This window comes from Dipodomys merriami, unplaced genomic scaffold (assembly GCF_024711535.1).
Source record: "Dipodomys merriami isolate MVZ:Mamm:240054 unplaced genomic scaffold, mDipMer1.0.p SCAF_25, whole genome shotgun sequence".
NCBI classification, from domain to species: Eukaryota; Metazoa; Chordata; class Mammalia; order Rodentia; family Heteromyidae; genus Dipodomys; species Dipodomys merriami.
The window spans coordinates 18,521,905-18,539,896 of NW_027203937.1; the positions used below are offsets into that span (position 1 = coordinate 18,521,905).

Consider the following 17,992-nt stretch of genomic DNA (forward strand, 5'->3'; position numbering starts at 1 on the left):
CCACAGCGCCACTTCCGGCTTTTTGCTTTTTGCTTATGTAGTGCTGAGGAATTGAACCCAGGGCCTCAAGCATGCAAGGCAAGCACTCTACCACTGAGCCACCTTCCCAGCCCCATAGTTACAGTTTTATACTAATTATATAAGTAGGTAAGTATTCATAATCATGTATACATACAAATATATGTATATATGTGTCTTTAAAGTCAAGATTCTGCAAACATGGAATATTTGCTCTTGGGGGTTGGCTTATCTGGCTCAACATGATGGTCTCAATTTTACTTTTCTTTATGACTGAGTAATATCCATGGTATGTGCATACCAACTTCTTTATCCATTCATCAGTTGTTGGGTAACTTGGCTGATTCTACCTTTTGGCCAACTTCTTTATCCATTCATCAGTTGTTGGGTAACTTGGCTGATTCTACCTTTTGGCCAACTTCTTTATCCATTCATCAGTTGTTGGGTAACTTGGCTGATTCTACCTTTTGGCTGTTGTGAACAAAACTGTAATAAGCATAGGTGTGCAGGCATCTTTCTTGTGTATGCCCAGGAGAGGTATGGTGGGGTCATAAGGTAGATCTAATTTTAACTTTTGGAGGAGCCTTCATATTGACTTCCCTAGTGGTTGCACTAGTTTACATTCCCTCTAGCAGTATAGAAGGGTTCATTTTTCACCACATCCTTTCCAGCATTTGTAGTTTGTTTCATTATTACCATTCTGATTAGGGTGAGATGAAATTTTAGTGTGCTTTTGACTTGTACTTCCTTTATGGATAAGGGGGTTGAACATTTCTTCTTGGTTTTTATTTTTAGCCATTTGTATTTCATATGTGAACTGTCCATTCAATTTGTTTGTCCATTTATTAATTGGAATATTCTTTTACTGTTTGATTTTGAGATTGGAAGGATCTAAGTTCAAGGCCAGCTTAGTTAAAAAAAAAAAACAAAAAAACTTGCCTGGCACCGGTGGCTCACGCCTGTAATCCTAGCTACTCAGGAGGCTGAGATCTGAGGATTGCAGTTCAAAGCCAGCCTGGGCAGGAAAGTCCATGAAACTCTTATCTCCAATAAACCACTAGAAAACCAGAAGTGGCACTGTGGCTCAAGTGGTAGAGCGCTAGCCTTGAGCTGAAGAGCTGAGGGACAGTGCTCAGGTCCAGAGTTCAAGCCCCACGACCAAAAAAAAAAAAAAAAGTTCATGAGACTTCTCAACAGAGAACACACTCCTGTTATCCTAGCTACAGTAGGATACCTAAAGGCAGATCATGCTTAGGAACACGCCCAGGCAGGAAGTGGGACCCTATCTCAGAAATAACCAGTAGAAAACAGGGCTGGAGGTATGGCTCAGCAATAGTAGAGCCTGCCTAGCAAGAAGCTCAGAGTTCAAACTTCAGTACTACTGCCCAAAATCAGGTGGCTTGAACTGTGTGGTTTTATTTCTGAGTCTTCCATTTAATATGTCTTCATGTCTGTTTATTTTGGTGTATGTATTGGTAACATGCTGTGTTTGTTACTATAATACTGTAGTATAATGGGAATGTGGCTTAGTGGTAGAGTGCTTGCCTTGCATGCATGAAGTCCTGGGTTCAATTTCCCAGAACCACAGACACAGAAAAAGCTGGAATTGGTGCTGTGGCTCAAGTGGTAAAGTGCTAGCCTTGAACAAAATGAAGCTCAAGGACAGTGCCCAGGTCCAGAGTTCAAGCCCCAAGACTGGCAAAAAATAAATAAATAAATAAAAGCCGACCACTAGTGGCTCATGCCTGTAATCCTAACTACTCAGGAAGCTGAGATTTGAAGATCACGATGCAAAGCCAGCCTGGGGAGGAGCGTCTGTGAAACTTTTATCTTCAATAAACCACCAGAAACCAGAAGTGGTGCTGTGGCTCAAGTGGTAGAGCACTCGCCCTGAGCTGAAGAGCTGAGGGACAGTGTCTAGGCCCAGAATTCAAGTCCCATCACAAAAAATAAAAAATAAAAAGGATCTTTTCCCAATTGGTTGCCTACCTTTCTAGTTTAGTAACTATGCCTTTAGCTGTGCAGAAGCTTTTTATTTTAAGGTAGTCCCACTTGAGTCTCTCTCCTATCTGTTGTACCCCTGGGACTCTATTCAGGAAGTTCTTGCCTGTTCCTTTAAGTTCTGATGTCTCTCCCACTCTCTTGAAGTAGAGTTTCAGAGTTTCCCATCTGACATTGAGGTCTTTGATCCACTTTGAATTAATGTTGGTGCATGGTGACAAGCAGGGATTCACTTTTAGTTTTCTGCATATGGCTGCTCAGGTTTTTCCAACATCAATTGTTGAAGAGGCTGTTTTTCCCACTGTATGTCTGTGGCTCCTTTTTTTTTTTTTTTTTTTTTGGTTGGTCGTGGGGCTTGAAATCTGGGCCTGTGTGCTGGCATGCTGTACCTCAGCTCTTCAGCTCAAGGTGATTACTCTACCACTTGAGCCACACCACCACTTGTGGTTTTCTGGTGGTTTATTGGAGATCAGTCTCATGGACTTTACTGCCTGGGCTGACTTTGAACTGTGAACCTCAGATCTCAGCCTTCTGAGTAGCTATGATTATAGGCGTGAGTCACTGGTGCCCAGTCTGTGGCTCCTTTTTTGAATATCAGATGACTGTGGCCTTATTTCTGGGTCTTCTAATCTGTTCCATTAATCTTTGGGTCTATTTTTGTTTCAAAACTAAGCTGATTTTGCTATTGTGTCTCTGCAGTAGTTTGAAATCTGGTATTGTGATATTGCTTGCATTGTTTTTTTTTATTTGCCTAGAACTATTCTGGCTATCCTAGATCTTTTGCTGTTCCATGAGTTTTTGGATTGGATTGTTTTCTCTCAGTAAAGAATGTCATTTGGATTATGATGGGGATTGCATTCAATTTGTACATCATTTTTGGCAGTATGGCCATTTTCACAATATTGATTCTACCTATCAATAAACGTGGAAGTTCTTTACATTTCCTGATGTCCTCTTTGATTTCCTTAGATTTTCATAGTTTTTGTTCTGACGATCTTTTACATTTTTGGTTAGGTTAATTACTAGGCTTCCCCCGTCCCCCCCCCCCCCCCCCGCGCGCCTCCCCCCCCCCCCCCGCCCCTGCAGGCTATTGCAAATGAGGTTTTCATAATTTTCCTTTCTGCTTGCACATTGTTGGCCTACAAAAAGGCTGATTTTTTTTTTTTTTTTGGTCGGTCGTGGGGCTTGAACTCAAGGCCTGGGCACTGTTGTGAGCTTCTTTCGCTCAAGGCTAGCACTCTACCACTTGAGCGATATCACCACTTCCTGTTCTTTCTTTTTATGTGGTACCAAGGAAGCAAACCCAGGGCTTTATGCATCCTAGGCCAGCACTCTACCACTAGGCCATATTCCCAGCCCTCAGCTATACTTTTTTTTTTTTTTTAATTTTTTTATTGTAAAGATACTATACAGAGGGTTACAGTTACATGAGTGAGGTAATGAATACACTTCCTCTTGAACATTGTTACCCCCTCCATTGTTTTCCCCCTACCATCCCCTCCCTCCCTTCCCCAGGTTCTTTTTTGTTTTGTTTTGTTTTGTTTTGTTTTTGTCGGTCGTGGGGCCTGAACTCTGGGCCTGGGCGCTGTCCCTCAGCTCTTCAGCTCAAGGCTAGCACTCTACCACTTGAGCTACAGCGCCACTTCCGGTTTTCTGGTGGTTTATTGGAGATAGGAGTCTCACGGTGGCTGGCTTTGAACCGTGATCCTCAGATCTCAGCCTCCTGAGTAGCTAGGATTACAGGTGTGAGCCACCAGCCCCTGGCTTTTTTTTTTTATTGTGATTAAGTGATTACATAATTTCCGGAAATTCACAGTATTGTGGAATAATGATGCTCATTTAAAGTCACAAGTTCATTCTAACTTTCCTGGAGCAAATTGTCTATCACAGTCTGTAACATATAACGGTGCTCACATGTTATATATACCATATATGTGATCAGCAGCATGGGGATATTTGGTAGTGGTTCAACCAGATGAGTGGGAGTTCTTTGTTTCTTAAGTCCTGTTAGTTTTGTCATATCACCTAACATTTTGGATTTAGCATCCACTTATCAGGGAGACCATGTACTGTTTGTCTCTTCGTTCTTGGCTTACCTCGCTCAACATGATTCCTTCTAGCTCCATCCATTTCCCTGCAAATGCCATTATTTTGTCATTTCTAATGGCTGCATAATATTCCATTGTGTATAGATACCACAATTTTTGGATCCATTCATCTGTGATAGGGCATCTAGGTTGTTTCCATATCCTAGCTATTGTGAACAGTGCTGCAATAAACATGGAGGTGCACGTGTCCTTGTATATTGGTTCCTGTTGTTCAGGGTAGATGCCTGGAAGTGGTATGACTGGGTCGTAAGGGAGGTCAATCTTTAGTTTTCTAAGGACCCTCCAGACTGCTTTCCAAAGTGGTTGTATAAGTGTACATTCCCACCAGGAGTGTAATAGCGTTCCTCGTTCTCCACATCCCCTCCAGCATTTGTCGTTGGCTGATTTGTGGATGTGGGCCATTCTGACTGGGGTAAGGTGGTATCTCAGGGTTGTCTTTATTTGCATTTCCTTCACCACCAGGGATGATGAACATTTCCTCATGTGTTTCTTTGCCATTTTTATTTCTTCATTTGAGAAGTCCCTCTTTAGTTCCCTTGCCCATTTAGTAATTGGTTTGTTAGGTTTGGGAGGGATTAGTTTCTTGAGTTCCCTGAATATACAGGATGTTAACCCCTTGTCTGATATATTGCTGGTAAATATTTTTTCCCAATTAGTTGGTTGTCTTTCTAGCTTCGTTGCGATAGCTTTATCTGTGCAGAAGCTTTTTATTTTAAGGTAGTCCCATTTGTCGAATCTCTCTCCAACTTGTTGTGACCCTGGGACTCTGTTTAGGAAGTTCCTTCCTGTGCCTATTAGTTCAAGTGTCTCTCCTACTCTGTCCTGCAGTAGTTTCAGAGATTCAGGTTTAATGTTAAGGTCTTTAATCCATTTTGAGTTGATGTTGGTGCATGGTGATAGGCTGGGGTCCACTTTTAGTTTTCTGCATGTGGCTGCCCAGTTTTCCCAGCACCAGTGGTTGAAGAGGCTGTGTTTCTTCCATTGTATGTCTTTGGCTCCTTTGTCGAATATCAGCTGGCTGTAGGCCTTGTGGATTTATTTCTGGATCTTCTATTCTGTTCCATTGGTCTTCGGGTCTGTTTTTCAGATATACTTTTAATATTCCTGATGTTGCACCTTTACACAGACTGTTTTTTAGAGGGATTAAATGGGCAATGTGAATCCTATTCAGGTCTTAACTTTGATCTGAAGATATGAGCCACTTCCTCTTTGGATTATGACAAGGAATTTGATGAGGAATTTGAGTTATATCAGTGAGTCTGTCCTGTTACTTAATGGGGCTCTAACTTGGGCCCCTGAGATCGGGGGTAGTCAGCTGGGAATTCCTCTATAACTGACTCATGGTGTAAACTCTGAGCAAATCATGGAGCATGGCTAGAATCCTAGCAAAGAATTCTCAACTCACTTCCTTCAAGTCTCTTTTTATCTTTCAAAAAGTACACTATATTGTGTCAGTGAACCACACCTATGTAATTCTAACTACCCAGGAGGCTTAGATCTGAGGATCATGGTTTGAGGTTAGCCCAGACAGAAAAGTCCATGAGATTCTATCTCCAATTAACTACCAAAAAGCTGGGAAGGGGCTGGGAAGGTGGCTCAGTGGTAGAGCGCTTGCCTTGGATGCATGAGGCCCTGGGTTCAATTCCTCAGCACCACATAAGCAAAAAGAAAAAAGCTGGAAGTGGCACTGTGGCTCAAGTGGTAGAGCACTAGCCTTGAGCTGAAGAGCTGAGGGACAGTGCCCAGGCCCAGAGTTCAGGCCCCACAACCAGACCCCCCCCCCCAAAAAAAAAAAACAACAACAAAAAGCTGGGAAGGAGATGTGGCTGTGGTAGAGAGCCAGCCTTGAGCAAAAATGCTAAGGGACAGTTTCTAGGCAAGAGCCAAGTTCAAGCTTCAGTACCAGCACCCCCCCCCCCTCCCTCCAAGAAAAGTGTGCTATAGAAGTGATTAGCAGCATTAAGAGTTTAAATCAAATATTTATCACTGCATTATAGAGGTTAAGACTTACTTTTTGTTGGTCATGGGGCTTGAACTCTGGGCCTGGGTGCTTGTCCCTCAGCTCTTCAGCTCAAGGCTAGCACTCTACCACTTGAGCCACAGCACCACTTCTGGTTTTCTGGTGGTTTACTGGAGATCACAGTCTCACAGACTTTCCTGCCTCGGCTGGCTTTGAACTGCAATCCTCAGACCTCAGCCTCCTGAGTAGCTAGGATTACAGACGTGAGCCACTGGCACCTGGCTGAGGTTAGACTTTTTTGTTTTTCGGGTCCAGTCATGGGGCCTGAACTCTGGGCCTGGGCGCTGTCCAGTCATGGGCCTGAACTCTGGGCCTGGGCGCTGTCCCTCAGCTCTTCAGGTCAAGGCTAGCGCTCTACCACTTAAGCCACAGCACCACTTCCAGCTTTTTTCTTTTTGCTTATGTGGTGCTGAGGAGTCGAATCCAGGGCCTCATGCATCCAAGGCAAGCGTTCTACCACTGAGCCACCTTCCCAGCCCCAAGGTTAGACTTTTAGTTCAAGGTAATGATAAAATCCTGAATATTTTTTCTTTTGGAAAGCATTCATTATTTATGTGTCACACTATGCCAGAGGCTGGTGATACAGAAGTGATGTAGACATGGTGCCTGGAATGTGTGTAGTGGAAAACTACCAGAAAGAGTAAACATATACAAAACCATAGCTTTGATCATAAGCATATTTCAAGCTTTATCTTGAAAAAGCAGAATTACTCTTACTTCTGTTTAAGCCAAAGAAAGACAAAATGCAACAAATTAAAGAACTTGGCTTCATACTTTTATAATGTGGTTTTTCTCCATATGTGCGTATCCAAGTCAGTGCTAGCTGGCTCACTGGTAAATATGTCCACCAGCCAGAATATATCCACTGGTTTAATTGCTCCTTTTTCTGTTATTATCTGGCATTACTCAGTGAACCTGTTAATGGTAGATTAAAAAAGCCAAACAAGAAGATCCAATAAGGCTTTGAATTTAAGTGGCCAACTTGAAGAGCTTCAACTGAGGATCTGGATCTACAGATATATGTGCTTCCAGATTAATAACTCCCTTGCCCCCAAATCTGCCTTTGTAAACCTAAGCCCAATGTTTGCCTAGTATGTGCTAGACTCTGAGGTAGATCCCCAGCACGTAAAAACAAACCAAAGAACCCCAAAAAGCCACAAAGGGAAAAGCCAATACCAAAAGTGCTATAAACATTTTATTTTTTTTAAGAAAGTAGCTCCAGAAAAAGAGGAAAATAATCTAGATTATTTATTTATATATATATTTTTAATAAAAACCTTTACATAATCTTCATGCATAAAGACCCAGGGGGTGGCCACGTTGTCTGTGACAGTCTTAATACCAGTTGTGTCAGGCCAATACCTGGGGTTTCCCATAGCCGGCAGTAATGCAGTGAAGGCCCTCTACCTGGCCCCAAAGTCCAGCCCTTGCCTACCTCAGTATGACTTTTCCTTTTGGGGAAGGTGGTTGAAAGGCAGGAAATGCTCTAGGGCTAAAATGGGAAGGGAAAGGAAAGCTACCCAACTTGCCCTTAAAAACAACAACAACAAAAAAAAAAAAAAACAGAAAACAAAAAACAAAAAACCTAACTCTTCAGGATAATCCAGACAGGAGTTTCAGAAAGATGACTGATAAACAGGGACCAACTAAGTTCTGGGAGCTTCCTATGTGAATCATATCATGTGATATGTAACCTGGGACTGTAGAGAAGTAGAAAAACCCCATTCTATTTCCTTCGTCCAACCCTCGTTTGCCTTTAAAGCTGTTAACCTGTCTAGAGACAAATTCCCTTCCTGCTGTGGATAGTTCATCTGTTAAGGAAGAACAGTTACAGATCAATATGTTTGTTCTTGTTTCTTTGAAAGAGTCCTGGTATAAAAGGGCTGAAGAGGGAGTAGAGTAGCAATGTTGGCATGGGGGAATCACAAGGTCCAGAATGCCTGGGGGGTGGAAAAGAACTCCCTGGTTCTCTGGAAGAATCTGCAAAGGAGTTTTATTGACCTTTTTTTTTAAGAGGAAAAAATGGTCTTGAGGATGGCAAAAGACTTGTCTCTTTTTTGGTTCCAGAAGCCCTTATGCTATGTTCAGTATTAAGAAAAGCCCTGAACAATTAGAGGAATCTGCCTGGGGCAGCAGTAAGGGAGAGTAGATTCCATAGCCAACTCAGAGATTGGCAATTGGTGTCAGTCAAAACACTGCTGGAGACTGCTTTGTCGTGAGTGTGAATGGGCATGTGAGTGTGGTAGCAAGAGCCTGGGGGCTCACTGGCTCCCAACAGTCAGTTCTCGTAGATAGGACTGTGTGAGACTGCGCAGTTCATCCAAGGCATAGTCCTCAGGCATGGGCAGCCGGCCAATGTGTGGAGCCAGTAGGCGTAAAGGGACTCGCTGAGGGTCTGGTGTTGATTCTGAAGTTGCATCAGGGACATGCTGAAGGCTCAGTACCACCCGCAGCAAATTGGCTATACGCTTGGCCATGTCTAGAGAGAAAAGATAGAATGAGTACTGAGGATGGGGCTGGGGAAGAGTGGGTACTGATAGGGCCATCAGGAAGGGCACAGAGGCTACAGGCTTACCTGATTGAGCTAGACGATCCTTGGCATTGTGACACTGGATCTGTTCTATGCGGTTGCACAGTGATGTCACTTTGGTATGTAACTTCTCTAGTTCATAACCTGAGCAATCCACCTACAGAGAAGCAGAGAAACCAATTAGCCAAGAAAAGTTTCTATCATTTTAATCCATAAATATATAAAAACAAAGTAATAAGGCAGTCAAGGAGAAAACTCCATGCTAGCTAGCATACAGCTTAACTGCTGAAGACAAAGCAGTAACATACAGGAAGGCAGTGCTCAGAGCCTTGGCAAGGTCTTGAAATCATGATTCCTGAACCATGTAATTAGCAAGCTTTAATATGGCACCTAAAATCTAGATAAATCTGGATTCAAAGATGGTATAAAATTTCAAGAATATGCATAGTAAGACGTTGTGCCTGAACTAGCATTGATTTAGGTCTCCTGGTTCCTAGTCCATGTCCATTTCTAATACCACAGGGTCTCTATTTCATTTTGCTATGTGTTCTAATCCACTCCTACTGCTCCAGTTAGGATGACTGTATTATTCCCTAAATCTAACTTCTAGCATAATTCACCAGTCCTTCATTCTCTATACCAGGGCCATTGCCCCAGCTTAGTTAACGATTACTTCTAACTTGAAATAAATTAGGGCCTCGACTGTATTACCTTTAGTGTTAATCTCTCTGTATCCAATTTCCTACCATTCATTCAGAGTAACTTTTTTTTTTTTTTTGGTCAGTTGTGGGGCTTGAACTCTGGGCTTGGGAGCTGTCCCTCGGCTCTTCAGCTCAAGGTGAGCTCTACCACTTGAGCCACAGAGCCACTTCCCGTCTTCTAGTAGTTTATTGGAGATAAGGGTCTCATGGACTTTCCTGCCCAGCCTGGCTTGAACCATAAACATCAGATCTCAGCCTACTGAGTAGCTATGATTAGAGACATGAGCTATCTGGCACCCATCAAAATCCATATTTTTATCTATTACTTTATGCTCTGAATACTTCCAGACACCTTTTAATTTTGGTGGAACTAGGCTAGAACTCAAGACCTCATTCCCAATTCAAAGCATTTTATCCCATCTGCTCAAATGCAATTCTTCACAGTGAACTAGTCTCCCATCACTTCCTCCTCCCTAAATGGCTCACTCAACCCTTCCAATATCTATCATTAAATCTACTTTCAAGGGGCTTGCAATCTTCTGTATATACAAGTATTATTCTATTCATCAACCAGAATCCAGGGTTTTGTTTTGTTTTGTTCTGTTTTTGCTAGTACTGGGGGCTTGAGCTTTTTTGCTCATGGCTAGCACTACCACTTGAGCTATGTCTCCAGCTCTGGCTCTATGTTAGTTAACTGGAGGTACATAAGAATTTCTCAGATTTGGGGCTGGGAAGGTGGCTCAGTGGTAGAGTGCTTGCCTTGCATGCATGAGGCCCTGGGTTCGATTCCTCAGCACCACATAAGCAAAAAGAAAAAAGCCGGAAGTGGTGCTGTGGCTCAAGTGGTAGAACGCTAGCCTTGAGCTGAAGAGCTGAGGGACAGCGCCCAGGCCCAGAGTTCAGGTCCCACAACCGGACCCCCCCCCCAAAAAAAAGAATTTCTCAGATTTGTTTGTCCAGGCTGGCTTTGAACCATGATTCTCAGATAGCAGCTTCCTGAGTAGCTAGAATTACAGGAGCGAGCCACCAACATACAGCTTTTTGCCACCAGTTTTTTGTTTTTGTCGGTCGTGGAGCCTGAACTCTGGGCCTGGGCGCTGTCCCTCAGCTCTTCAGCTCAAGGCTAGCGCTCTACTGCTTGAGCCACAGCACCACTTCCGGCTTTTTTCTTTTTGCTTATGTGGTGCTGAGGAATCGAACCCAGGGCCTCATGCATGCAAGGCAAGCTCTCTACCACTGAGCCACCTTCCCAGCCCCTTCTGGTGGTTTTTATTGGAGTTTTTATTTCATGGACTTTCCCACCTGGGCTGGCTTCGAACTGAGATCCTCAGATCTCAGCCACCTGAGTAGCTGGAATTATAGGTGTGAGCCACCAGCACCTGGCTCCTTGAGCTCTTTAGCTCAAGGCTAACACTGTACTACTCTGAGCCACAGTGACACTTCTGGTTTTCTGGTGATTATTTAGAGATAAGAATTTTATGGACTTTTCTGCCTGGGCTGGCTTTAAATGTCAATCCTCAGATCTCAGCCTCCTGAGTAGCTAGGATTACAGGTGTGAGCCACCAGCACTCACTCAGAATTATCTTTAGTTCTGTAGAAAAGTCTCACTGAAAAAAAGTCTAACTGAAGCCAGGCAATGGTGGCTCATGCCTGTAATCCTAGCTACTCAGGAGGCTGAGATATGAGAAGATCATGGTTCAAAGCCAGCCCAGGCAGGTAAGTCTGTGAAACTCTTATCTCCCATAAACCACCAGAAAACCAGAACTGGTGTTGTAGCTCAACTGGTAGAATGCTCACCTTGAGCTGAAAAGCTGAGGGACAGTGCTCAGGCTTAGAATTTCAGCCCCATGACAAAAAAAAAAAAAAAAAAAAAAAAAGAAAAAAGAAAAGAAAAAAAAGTTTTTATATAGCTGTCAAAATAGCCACATCAAATTATTCTTCCCAAAATGTCCAACCTGCAATGACAGTGCTCTCTCTCTACCAGTGAGCTCAAATACATGAGGGTCTCTGAAGATCTCTAAAATTTTATAGGTCAAGGAACAAGAAAACTGGGTAGTGGCTTAAGGAACTAAGGTACCTGCTGAATATGATGGAGCATTTCAATGACTTGAATATAGTCCAGGTAAACGAGCCCAGATGTTTCCCAGTCCTGAATTAGGCTACTGTGTTCTGGAGGTGCCAGGTCTTCCAAAAAACCCTTCAGAAAGTCATAGTTCTCATTAATGATGGCATCTGGAAAAAACAAAATATTGAGCATAATGTCTGTACAGTGTCTCCAAAAAGGGTAGAGGACCTGCAAGAAAACTAAGGAAGTGAGAAGAAAAAAAAAACAAAAAACAAAAAACAATGTTGGGTGAGACTTGAGAATTACAAGACAGAACTTGAAAAATAAAAGCCTCCAAAGGGAAATGTGAAGAATTTCAGGTGTAGGTCACCAGGCAGCTATTTCTGGTATAACACAAAATTTACATAAACGTGAAAAGAGCTTAATCTTATCAGTGCATATGAGAGATATTTCTGCAAAACAAAAATAAAAACAAAAAAAGCCTTGCAATTGTTATCTTCTCTTCCTTTTAAGATTCTCATCCTAGCCAAGCTTCTTCTGCAGGGTTTTCTCAAAGCATGATTTGATTCAAGCTCTCCAGGTCTTGTATCATCTGGCCTGGATTATCATGAAGGCTTGAAAGTTGGAGAAATTTGGAGTTATTCCAGGAGATTTGGGCCTTCACACTCACCAGAAGCTAAGTGTCGGATGACAAGTTTGTGGCAGCGGTTCCAGTGACCAGCTTTAAACAAATAGAGAGCCTCTAAATGCTTATCAGATTCCATGTGGGCTCGCACAGCTTTGGCCTCATGAATCCACTCAGCAGGTACACAAAGTTTCTGGGTAAGGAATGTCTCCTTAGCCCAAGATTCAGGGGTCTCCACCAGCTGGCAGTGCCGGGTAAGCAGCTCTCGAACAGCCTTCTCGCGCATGCTACAGGAAGAGAGAAGCTGGAATAAATACTATCCTCAGTTATAGAAAACTGCTTTGGGGCAGCCTCTTTAGAGGTCTAGATCCTTTGTAGAGCAATTCAAACTTCACTTTAAAAGCAAAACAAAACCCATCACACCATAGTTTAATGAGATAGAAGAGTACCTAAGCATACAATGTTCTCTATGAAAATCCCAATACTCTAGGGAAGGAAGGCTGCCATCTTCCTCAGGAGACCTTTTTCAGCTAGGATGTTTTATTTCCTGCTCAGTAACTGTTGCTCCCACCTAGGGGATTAAGGACAGGGAATAAAGCAGTTCCCCATAGACTAGTCCAAGTATATTGCTTCTTTCCAATATGGTCAGTATAAATAAAAAGTAGTTTCTGCTAGGTGCTGGTGGCTCATGCCTGTAGACCTAGCCTACTCAGGAGGAGTCTAGGATCTCAGAATTGTGGTTTGAAGCCAGCTGTAGTAAGAAAAGTCCATGACACTCATCTCCAATTAACTGCCAAAATTGCTGGAAGGAGAGGTATGGCTCAAGTGGAAGAGCTCCAGCCTTAAGCCATAAAACTCATGGACAGCATCCAGGCCCTAAGACACAAAAAAATTAGTTTTTATATGGAAAGTTTCTTGTAGGACTTGGCTTCCCTTTTCCAAGTTACCAGCCTTCCTAATTAATTCTCTCTAGACTAAGGCTCCTTAAGTAGTCCTTTTCAGAAAAAAAATCTTGTTCTCTTTTCTGAACTCCTCAGTCCAAGGACTGAAAAGACTATATATCATACACACACACAAAAATATATATATTATATATATATATATATATATATATATATATATTTTTTTTTTTTTTTTTTTTTTTTTTCTTTCAGTGTTTGGGCATTGTCCCTGAGCTCTTTAGCTCAAGGCTTGAGCCACAGCAGCACTTTTGGTTTTCTAGTGGTTTTTAAGAGATAAGAGTCTCTTGGATTTTCCTGCCTTGGACTGGCTTTGAACCATGATCTTCAGATCTCAGCCTCCTGAGTAGCTAGGATTACAGGGTGGGGAGGGGTGTCAGTTGTGGGGCTCAGGGATCTGTCCCTGAGCTCTACTGCTCTAGTACTTTGAGCCATAGCTCCACTTCAGTTTTTGTTGGTTAACTGGAGATAAAAGAGTTTCATGGAGACTTTTCTGCCCAGGCTGGCTTGGAACCTCAAGCCTCAGATTTTAGACTCCTGAGTATAGCTAGGATTACAGATATGAGCCACAGGTGCCCGGCTCATATTTTTTTTTTATAGGAAATGGGACCTCCTTCCCCAAAGCCAACTCTGAAATATCTTATCAGCCAGCCTTTTACCAACTGGAATCCCCTGAGTAAACTCAAAAGAACAGTCTGGCATCATTTTACTTTCTGTTAAAGGGCAAAAGGAGAAAAACTGTGCTAAAAGCTTTTCACTACTAGAGTTCAGGCCCCAAGGCCCCCCCCACCCCCCCAAAAAAAGCTTTTCACTTTCACTTTTATTTATATTTTTTGGGTCCGATCATGAGGCCTGAACTCTGGGCCTGGGTGCTGTCCCTCAGCTCTTCAGCTCAAGGCTAGTGCTCTACCACTTGAGCCACAGCGCCACTTTGGTTTTTTTCTTTTTGCTTATGTGGTGCTGAGGAATTGGACCCAGGGCCTCATACATGCAAGGCAAGCGTTCTACCACTGAGCCACCTTCCCAGCCCCACACTTTCACTTTTAATTCTATAATTACCTTGTGGTTTTAAGAACATTAGACAGTATCTTTAACCCAAAGTTAAAGATCTAGAATTATATAGCAAGTCTGACTGAAAACCTCAAATAGTGATTTAGCATATACTTTTTTTTCTTCTGCCCTTTTTGTAGTATTGGGGTTCAAACTCAGGGCATTGTGTTCTCACTTGAGTTTTTTGCCCATGACCGGTATTCTACCACTTGAGCCATACCTCCACTTCTAGCTTTATGCTAGTTAACTGGAGGTAAGAGTCTCATCACAGACTTTTCTGTCCTAGCTGGCTTCAAATTGTGATCCTTAAGATTTTAGCTTCCTGAGTAGTTAGGATTATAGGTGTGAGTCACTGTAACTTTTGTCACTTAAGAGTGATAAAGCATGCCTGGCACTCACACCTATAATCCCAGCTACTCAGGAAGCTGAGATCTGAGGTTCAAAAAGCCAGCCTTAGCAGGAAAAGTCCATGAGAATGATTCTGATCTCCAATAAACCACCAGAGGGGCTAGGAAGGTGGCTCAGTGGTAGAGTGCTTGCCTTGCATGCATGAGGCCTGGGGTTCAATTCCTCAGCACCACATAAGCAGAAAAAGCCAAAGTGGCACTGTGGCTCAAGTGGTAGAGCGCTAGCCTTGAGCTGAAAGGCTGAAGGATAGCACCCAGGCTGAGCTTAAGCCCCATAACCAATCAAAAAAACAAAACTAACAAAGCAGAAGGTCTTACATTATGGTTGTATGAGTTAGACACTTCAATTTGTTATTTACTAGTTGTGCAACCTAAAGCAAAAGTTAACTCCTAGTCCTATCTTTAAAATAGAGATGATGACAATGATAGTAATTATTTTGAGGCAGAGCTTCACTCTGTAAGGTCCAGCTGGTCTTAGACCCATGATCCTCCTACCTAGCTAATTCTAGGATTATAGGTACATGCCACCATGCCCTGTTAATAGGGATTTTAAGGGGCTGAGAAGTTGGCTCAGTGGTAGAGCGCTTGCCTTGCATGCCTGAGGCCCTGGGTTCGATTCCTCAGTATCACATAAGCAAAAAGCAAAAAGCCAGAAGTAGCGCTGTGGCTCAAGTGGTAGGGCACTAGCCTTGAGCTGAAGAGCTGAGGGACAGTGCTCAGGCCCAGAGTTCAGGCCCCACAACCGGACCCCCCCCCAAAAAAAATAGGGATTTTAAGACAATCTACTTCATAAGTTTATTATTAGCATAAAATGAGTTAATATATGTAACATACTTGGAAAAGAGTATAAACATATAAAAACACTAATAGTCAAGTACCATATAAACGTTTGTTATTATTGTTCATACTGTGTGGCCACCATTATAAAAAACTAAATCAGTCAAGTGCTGCTTCTCATGCCTGTAAACCCAACTACTCAGGTGGCTGCGATCTAAGGATTATGGTTCGAAGCCAGTCTGGGCAGGAAAAGTCTGTGAAATCAATCTCTGATTAACCACGATTATGGTTCGAAGCCAGCCTGGGCAGGAAAAGTATGTGAAATCAATCTCTGATTAACCACCAAAAGCAAGAAGTAGAGCTGTGGTTCAAATGGAAGAGCACTAATGTTGAGCAGAAATGCTCAGTGACAGTGCCCAGGCTTTGAGTTCAAGCCCCAAGACAAGCATACATACAGAGAAAACTAAACCAAAGTGAAATTTTACATTGTTCAAACCACTGTGAGAAAAGATGTTTCTCTAGTATTCTTTCAGAATAGGAAAGAAGTTCCCCATCTCTATACCACAAGGTTGTATTGGTAAATACAACACAATACAAACTGAAGAAATGGGTATGGATGATAAGGAACGGAAAAAGGCAGTAAACCAAGAAAAAGCAGGACTACTCTTCCTGCTCTCTCAGAGATCCACTAAAGCAGTTCAGCCAGCACTACTTTGCCTAAGTTAATGTTGCTGTTCTCCTCATATCCTATACCTTTTCCTTTCTTTTCTCTTCGTTTTTTTTTTTTTTTTTTTTTTGGGGGGGGGTCTGTCATGGGGCTTGAACTCTGGGCCTGGGCGCTGTCCCTGAGCTCTTCAGCTCAAGGCAAGGGCTCTACCACTAAAACCACAGCACCACTTCTGGTTTTCTGGTGGTTTATTGGAGATAAGAGTCTCACAGACTTTTCTGCCTTGGGTTGGCTTTGAACCATGATCCTCAGATCTCAGCCTACTGAGTAGTTAGGATTACAGGCGTGAGCCACCAGCATCCAAAACAGGGTCTCATTAATACTAAGCTCAGGTTGTACTGGAACTTGCTGTGCTTGGTCATGGCTGACCTCAGATTTATCACCTCTATGCCTTAGCTACCCAAGAGCACAATATACTAGCTCACTTCAATGTCTTACTTCGATTATATAGGTTCCTTGAAGCTTATCTCTAGATGCCCCTTGATCATTGCAATTCAGAGCTTTGTGATAAATATAATTTTGTATGTAATCACAAAATCATTTTCCATTGGTTCAAATAACACAGTCTATGTTAAAGACAAAATTGTCTTAACGTTTATCACATGGCTGAATCTCATGTACAATCTCAACAATTATTTGTTTGCATTTTTGGTACTGGGAATCAAATCTAGATCCTTATTTATGTTATGCAAGGTGCTCACTACTAAACTATATTTCTAACCCTTGCTGAATGGAGCCCTAAAAGACCAAATCCTTTGGCATTTCCCTGTAGAGGTACCCAGTGGGTTCAACAGTGTCTCACCTTGAGTTTTCAATGTGCAGGAGAACAAAGATGGCCCACTCCCAGAGACCCTCACTTTCCAGTTGGCCAGCATAACTGGCCTGCAGCACACCCTCACACTGCTCTGAGAGATGGGTATAATTAAGAGCCCGCAGCACTTCCCACAAGTGCCAGCTTAGGCGATAGTCCAAAGGATCTGCAGTTATGCTTCGAGGCTCCAGCAGCTGATTGAGATCATAATGTCTGCAGAGGAAAAAGTGTTGAGAGTTACTACACCAAGCTAGCACTGAAAAGGTCAGCTGTTCTGGCTATGTCTCAGAAGATACCCATCATCTTATGAACAGCAGCTTCACCTAGACTATAGATCCTACAAAAACCCATATGAGGCTGCCTGAGCAACAGGTTTATCATTCCAATGCATGGAATCTTAACAGTTTTCCCTCTCCAATCTATCAAAAATATAATGTTCATTGCCTTTCTTAAGCATGATTACCCTTCTATTACCTGAAGTTTTGGGGTATTAATTCTTCTGTTGAAACAACTTTATCTCGGTTATTTTCTTGTACATCTTATAGTTTTTACTTTTGATTTTTATCCTTAAAAGAATATTATATTATTCTTTGTATAGGAATCCAAGTGCCTTGGGCTTTAAAAGTGTCCCTGTACAGTTTTGCTAGAGCCCAGGGACTTCAATGGTGCTGGACCATTGATAAATCCCTAGCTTGCAATTCACAAACATGAGAATAGTATAAACTCAGGTTCTATACCTGCAAGCTTTAAAGGGCTTAGATTATCAACCAGTAAGTTCGTTTTTAATTAAGAGCTCAGACATTTTATTCCTTCTGATTACTTCCCTTAGTAATAAGTCAAGTTTTTCTAGCTCAGTGATTGTAAATACAGTGTTATTAAGAAAAGTTCTATTATCTGCCTTGACTAATATGCCTTGAAATGTTGCTAAAGTGAGTTATTAGATTAAAAGATTCTAAATAAGCCAGGTGCTGGTGGCTCATGTCTGTAATTCTAGCTATTAAGGATCACCGTTAGAAGTCAGACTAGGAAGGAAAGTCTGTGAGACTCCAATGTTTCCAATTAAACACTGAACAAGCCAGAAGTGAGCAAAAATAGCTCAGGGACAATGCCCAGGCCCCGAGTTTAAGCCCGGGGACTGGCACCCTCCCCACTTCCCTCCCAAAAGTACATGTAAAACAGTGGCAATTCTACTG

At 42.5% G+C, this 17,992-nt stretch overlaps 1 protein-coding gene across 4 annotated transcripts in view; it reads right to left on the reverse strand.

The window, feature by feature from the left end:
- Positions 1–7,329: 7,329 nt before the first annotated feature.
- Nup98 (nucleoporin 98 and 96 precursor) overlaps positions 7,330–17,992 on the reverse strand; it is a 127,629-nt gene continuing 116,966 nt past the window's right edge. For all 4 annotated transcript variants that reach the window (XM_070035134.1, XM_070035133.1, XM_070035131.1 and 1 more), the window contains exons 29-33: positions 16,791–17,012; positions 12,114–12,355; positions 11,456–11,610; positions 8,723–8,834; positions 7,330–8,626 (exon numbers count right to left, since the gene is read on the reverse strand). In XM_070035134.1, coding sequence (XP_069891235.1) covers positions 8,409–8,626; positions 8,723–8,834; positions 11,456–11,610; positions 12,114–12,355; positions 16,791–17,012 — 949 coding nt within the window. In that variant the 3' untranslated portion in view covers positions 7,330–8,408. The remainder of the gene's footprint in view (positions 8,627–8,722; positions 8,835–11,455; positions 11,611–12,113; positions 12,356–16,790; positions 17,013–17,992) is intronic.